The sequence below is a fragment of the Meleagris gallopavo genome, chromosome 2 (genome assembly GCF_000146605.3).
Source record: "Meleagris gallopavo isolate NT-WF06-2002-E0010 breed Aviagen turkey brand Nicholas breeding stock chromosome 2, Turkey_5.1, whole genome shotgun sequence".
NCBI lineage: Eukaryota > Metazoa > Chordata > Aves > Galliformes > Phasianidae > Meleagris > Meleagris gallopavo.
Genome location: NC_015012.2, coordinates 90,386,738 through 90,392,926, shown reverse-complemented (window position 1 = coordinate 90,392,926; position 6,189 = coordinate 90,386,738). Strand labels below are relative to the sequence as shown.

The window sequence follows — 6,189 nt, the reverse complement described above, 5'->3', positions numbered from 1 at the left end:
GCAGGGTTTGGTTTTGGTGCCAACTCCAGCCCACTGCTTGCTTCTGGGGAAGGCATTTCTTTCACACAACCCTATCATCCTTCCTAACCCAATGTGCTGCACATTGGCTCTACTGCTCTTCCAGAATGCTTTAATCAGGAGGTCAGAGCAGCTGTGTGACATCAAGCCTTGTTTGTCTCCAATAAAACTACAAAAAGCTGAGCTTGTTCTTCCTAGAGGCACCATCCCAAGTTTCTGGAGGTGGTGGGAGCAGAAGGCAGTGCAAACCCACAGGATGCACCAGCAGCTCATTTCCACAGTACAGAGATTTCAGAGCGCTCTCCAGGGCATGCTTGCCTTGCAAGTGATCCCTTTTGAGCTTGAAGGTTTTTGCTTTTACCTTGGGAAGGTGTGTCTGAGATCTCCTGCAGCAGTGCCTTCACATTTTCTGGGCTCGGGTAAAGCTGCTGTGTTTGGAATGCAGTTTGCAGGAAATGGAGGTTGATTTTGGTGAGCTTGTGAAGTCAGCAGGAGCTTGCCCATGTCCTCTAAATGCTCCCTGACCTCCCCAGCAAGCTGCAAGGAGATGATGATTGCAGTACTGAGAAGCTCTGCTTCCTCCATCCCAGGGAGCAGGGGCCTGGTCTTGTGCAGGAGAGGTGCAGCAGGGCCCTGGGGGTTGGAGGAACTCACAGCTCCAAGGGAAAATGTGTGGGGAGGAAGCAAGCAGCTGGGAGAAGATCCCCAGCAACAGGATACAGCCACCCAGCCAACAGATGGGATGATTTACTTTTAAACTGCATCCAATGAATTCCTGTCCTGTGGCATCACTCGTGTCTCCTCTTTCCTTTTAGGTTCCCCCAAAAAGAATTCTCACTGTTTTGTGTTTTCATCTTACATCACCATATTCTCAGAACCTTTGAGCGGGTTTTCCCTAAAAAGAATATTAAAATGAAGGTTTTCCACATTTACTGCCAGAAAAATCAATTTAACTGCTGATTTCCGCCCACGTTTTGTTACACGTTGTGTTTAGTTGCATGAAGAGTTAGAAAACTCTCCTCTCCCCCTGAACTTACCTGCTTTCCCTCTGCTCTCGGGAAAGTCCTTCTGTTGCAGACATGAGTCCCTGTGGAATTGTGTCTGCAGTGCCCCATCTGCAGGAGCAGGAACAGTTTAGATGGGGGTGTGAAGGAGGGGGACTGCCAGTCTAGGGGTGGACGTTCACCCAGGCGGGCATGAAGGGAGGGCTTTCTCCCGTCAGGTTTAACCCACAGTTGCATACACCCAGAAGAAGCCTGGGCCCTCTGTGTCCCACATGACCTCTGCATGGCGCTTACACTTGGCTGTGATGTGGTGGAGAGCCTCTGGGCACTGATTAAGGGACAAGGAAGTAAAGAGGGAATCTAGTGTAAGCCACCCAGCCAGGAGGATGATACCAATTAATTATTCTTTACAGAATTAATTAATCACTTGCCCTAGGGACTGTGGTCTGTCTGCACTGGTCACTTGTTAAGAGGCATCTCCTAAGAGCACAGGTGCAGGCAATTTCAAAGTGTTGCAAGTCAAGAAGCGGGGCACAAGTCCAGCTCCTCTGAGCGCAGCTTTTCTTCTGGAGTTTGTGTGGAAGGGAAGGTGAATGGACACACGGAGTGAGACCAGGCTACACGGGAGCAACTGACTATGAACCTTCGTCATATGTGCTGCTCCACTTGCAGGCATGTAAATGTATGGCCTATGGGGCTTATCCAAGGGTCTTGGGAATCTCAGCATGTCCCAGTTGTCTGGAAGCTGGCAAACATCCCAGTTTCCAAGAAGAGCGGGAAAGAAGAGCTTGGTAATTATTACCCTTTGAGGCAAGGCCTGATCTGTCAGCTTGTAGAGAAAGAATCACTTCTAAGGTCCTTTTCCAGACGCCTTCTTTCTGTTGTTCATTCAACACTGTCACTTCCTGCACATGAATGACGGCCGAAGTGACCACATTCACAACCCCTCCAATTAGGTGAAGGTGAACCAACACTCAAGATTCATACACAGGTGGAAAACAACATCAACTTTATTAGGAGATTTCTACAAAACATTTATCCTACGTTTCCACCCTCTCACACTTTTATCTGTCTAAGCTGTATTGTTTATAGGAACTTCAAGTATGCCTTGAGGTAGTAAAAACAGTAAGAGAAAAAAAAAATAACGAAAAGGGAGAAATTAAAAGGGGTAGGCAGATCATCAGTCTTGGATCCAGCACCAAGCATGCTGACGGGGATGCTCCACATGGTAAAGAATGGAAGCAGCAGCACCTACAAGCAGGGCTAGCAGCAGAGGTAGGGCAAACCTGACCTCCCCCCCAGCACCTAGTTATAACACCAAACGAAAAAGATAGATCCCATCTGCCCCTATTTGGAATTGGAGCTGCCTCTGGTCCTAGATACTGGACTATATCCAAATCAAAGGAAGTCACACCAGGCCCCCTCCTGAAACTTGACCATTTCAGGGGTGTTATTCTGGACTCTTCCAATGGTGGCTGACACATCAGTCCAATTAAGGGAAGGGACACCCAGCTTCTCCCTGCGACTTAATTGTCTCTCAGGACATTGTTCTGGCTCACACTAACAGATGCTAACATCTCATCCCAAACACCACCCCATGGCTCAAACATTCTGAGGTCTCCTTCAATAATGGTGATCTGTACATAGCGGTTAGCAGGTGAGAAGGAAGAGAGATGAGAAGGCCTACCATTAAAAACAAAAAACCCACACCACATCGTAAGATTGATCTTCATAAGCCTTTTCCCCCACCCCCTGCATCCCAGAGATTTCAGCAGTGATGTGATCCACGGCCATGGATCAAAGCAGTCTTTTGGCTGCATCACCTGAAAAAGCTCTCCAGTCTTTCTGGTGATTCCCTTTGTGTTTTGATGGGCCTCAGTTATGCTAATGGTGGCACTGCGGATGGTGATACTGGTGATACAGCATTCTCCTTCAGTTCAGTTCAACAGACCTCACACCCTCTGTTCTTTTGACAGCAATATGTCTAGCACCAGTTGGTTTTGCAAGGCCACCCTTGGATACTTGCTGAACCTGTACATTTGGTTCTGTCCAGCTACTTAGCACATGGACCTACCAAGTTAGATTCTCCAGGGCAAGCTGGAGTCAGATGATAACTGTGCTTGGTGCCAAAGCTGCTTCAAACGTCAGAGGCGCTGCACATCCCAGGGGTAATAATCAGGCCATTGGCCTGCATGAAGCCACACCGCAGCACTGCTGTGCCAGACGTGCTACAATTCCCATATGAACTGGAGTCAAAGGCAGTCACGTGGTATGCCACAAATGACATGGCTAATATGCTTTTCTCAATCCCTCTGGCAGCATCGTGCAGGCCTCCATTTGATTTCACTTGGAGGGGCGTGCAATACACCTGGAATCGACTGCCCAAGGGTGGAAACACAGCCCTACCATTTGTCATGGGCTGACCCAGACTGCACTGGAACAGAGCGAAGCTCCTAAACACCTGCTGTACACTGACCACATCATCGCGTGGGGCAACACAGCAGAAGTCGTTTTTGAGAAAGGGAAGAAAATAATTCAAAACTTCTTAAAAGCCAGTTTTGCCATAAAGAAGAGGAAAGTCTAGGGACCTGCACTGGAGATTCTGTTCTTAAAATGGAAAGATGGACACCGTCAGATCCCCGTGGATATGATCAATACAAGAACTACTCTGCCTCCTCCAAGCAGCAAAAAGGAAACACAAGCGTTCTTAGCTGCTGCGGGTTTCTGAAGAATGCATTTTCTGGATTACAGTCTGATTGTAAACCCTCTCTATCTTGTGACCTGGAAGAAGAACGACTTCACGTGGGGCCCTGAGCAGCAGCAGACTTTGAACAAAAACAGGCGATAATTCATGCAGTAGCCCTTGGGCCAGTGCAGACGGGACAAGATGTAAGAAATTGACTCCACACAGCAGCTGGGGAGAATGGCCCCACTTGGAGCCTTTGGCAGAAACCAGAGCAGTTCCCAGCGTGTCAGTTGTTATACAATTCATATATATATGCACATTGTCATAACATTTATCCTTTATCTTAGTAAAAAGCTTATCTCAACCTATAAGTTCTATTTCATGGTTGTTTTTTTTTGTTCTCTCCACCATCCCAAAGGGAAAGAGAAGAGTGAGAAAACGACTGCTGAGCATCCTGCTGGTTTAAACCACAACACACTTCTACTTTCCGTTTCCTCTGTGCATATGCCTATGGGATTTGAGATTAGAACTGCTTCTAAAACCCTTCCCACACTCAGAGCACTTGAAGGGTCTCTCCTCTGTGTGGATGCGCTGGTGGAGAATGACATGGGAAGTCTTTTTGAAGCTCTTCCCACAGTCAGGGCACTTGTAGGGTCTCTCTCCTGTGTGGACGTGCTGGTGTTGGATGAGGTGGGAACTGCTTTTGAAGCTCTTTGAACACTCTGAACACTTAAAGGGTTTCTCTCCAGTGTGGATGCGCTGGTGTACTGTGAGGTTTGAACTGCTTCTGAAGCTCTTCCCACACTCAGAGCACTTAAAGGGTCTCTCTCCTGTGTGGATGCGCTGGTGGTGGATGAGGTGGGAACTTCTTTTGAACCTCTTTCCACAATCAGAACACTTAAAGGGTCTCTCTCCTGTGTGAATGCGCTGGTGAAGAATGAGGTCAGAACTGATTCTGAAACTCTTTCCACACTCGAGACACTTATAGGGTCTCTCTTCCATGTGGATGCTTTTGTGGCGCGTGAGGTTGGATCTCCATTTGAAGCTCTTTCCACAATCAGAGCACTTGTACAATTGTTCCTCTGAGTTTACACACTGGTGGTTAACAAACTCAAAAAAACTTTTAAAGCTTTTCCCACATTTAGTGCAATGCTTCTGCTTTTTCTTCTGGCATACTTGCTTACACCTGGGGTCTTCAGGCTCCTTCTGACTTGTGCTGAAGCTAAGATGGTTCCTTGCTCTCTTTCCAGAATGCTTTCTCAGTGGCTTCTTAATGTGATCTCCTTGCACCAGGCCACTCTGGACATCCTTTCCTGCTTTCCTTACAGATGCACTACTATACTGCCTTTGGGCTACACTAGTTTTGTGCAGATCCTCTTTAAAATCTGTAATCACAGCTCCTGATGGATTGCATAAGAAATCAAGAATTAGCACATGATGCCAACAAAGGCCTATTCACAGAAGGTGTTTACAGCCTCAGCCTCCTCCTTTCCTCCACCACCTCACCTGGGCTGAGGTCTGTTCGCACAGTCTCTGGGCAACGCACATCTGGGATCCAGGGGTCTTCCCCTCCTTCAAGCAGGGAGATCAGCAGGCGTCTGGGGACTGGAAGTGAAGCTTCAATGATAGAAACATTGGACATAAGAGTGTTAACCTGATTCTGGTACAGCTGCTTGTCCAACAACCCCACACTGTGTCCCTCCCCAAACTGAAGCCACAATTAGAGCCTGAATGACAGGGGGCAACCACATAGATATTAGAATATATTTGTTGAATTTTTCCAAACTGCTCTATGCTTCAAAAATGTTTGTGGGAATGGAATAAAGAGACAATAAATGCTAAAGTAATACCTTGGGAGTGGTCTGGCTGCTGCAGTTGGTAACACCATGCAATGTAGCAAATAAAGGGCTGTTTGCAGGGAGCTGGTTCTAACCCCCCCCAGGCTGATGCCTGCTTGCCAGCATTAACTCAGGGGCTTTTATCTGAGTGCTGAGCACAATAAGCCCCTCATTAAAACTCATGCTTCCCTGTGGTTTTTTTGTTCCTGTCATTGTGGTGTTGGTCAAGAAGTAACTGCATGGTGATTATTCTGGGCCCCCCTTGCAGAGGCTCATTCTGCACAGCCACAGGTGCCCTAAGGAGGAGGAAAGGCAGCAAAGCCCTCACCCAGCGAGGCCACGCACTGGTACGTCTCCAGCATCACGTCCCGGTACAGCGCTCGCTGCGCAGGGTCCAGCAGCGCCCACTCCTCCCTGCTGAAATACACGGCCACCTCCGCAAAGCTCACGGGCTCCTGCAAGCAAAGAGGCTCCTTGCTGGGAACAGCCCAGGCCCAGGGAAGCAGCTCGCACAGGACACAAACTCCCGTCCCGGCCGCTTCTCTGGCCCCAGCACACACACGCTGCCTGAGGCCACCTCCCTCTCCCCCTGCATTCACACCCCTCGCCCCTCGGCCTCTCCTGCCCGCTTCCCCCAGCCCCT

The 6,189-nt window shown here is 48.6% G+C and overlaps 1 protein-coding gene across 1 annotated transcript in view; it reads right to left on the bottom strand.

Moving 5' to 3' along the window:
* Positions 1-2,014: 2,014 nt before the first annotated feature.
* The window catches only part of LOC100545259 (zinc finger protein 19-like), a 10,171-nt gene continuing 5,996 nt past the window's right edge, over positions 2,015-6,189 (bottom strand). Inside the window, exons 2-4 of the mRNA XM_031552254.1 lie at positions 5,875-6,187; positions 5,215-5,325; positions 2,015-5,108 (exon numbers count right to left, since the gene is read on the bottom strand). Of these exons, the coding sequence (XP_031408114.1) occupies positions 4,189-5,108; positions 5,215-5,325; positions 5,875-6,187 (1,344 nt within the window). The 3' untranslated portion in view covers positions 2,015-4,188. The remainder of the gene's footprint in view (positions 5,109-5,214; positions 5,326-5,874; positions 6,188-6,189) is intronic.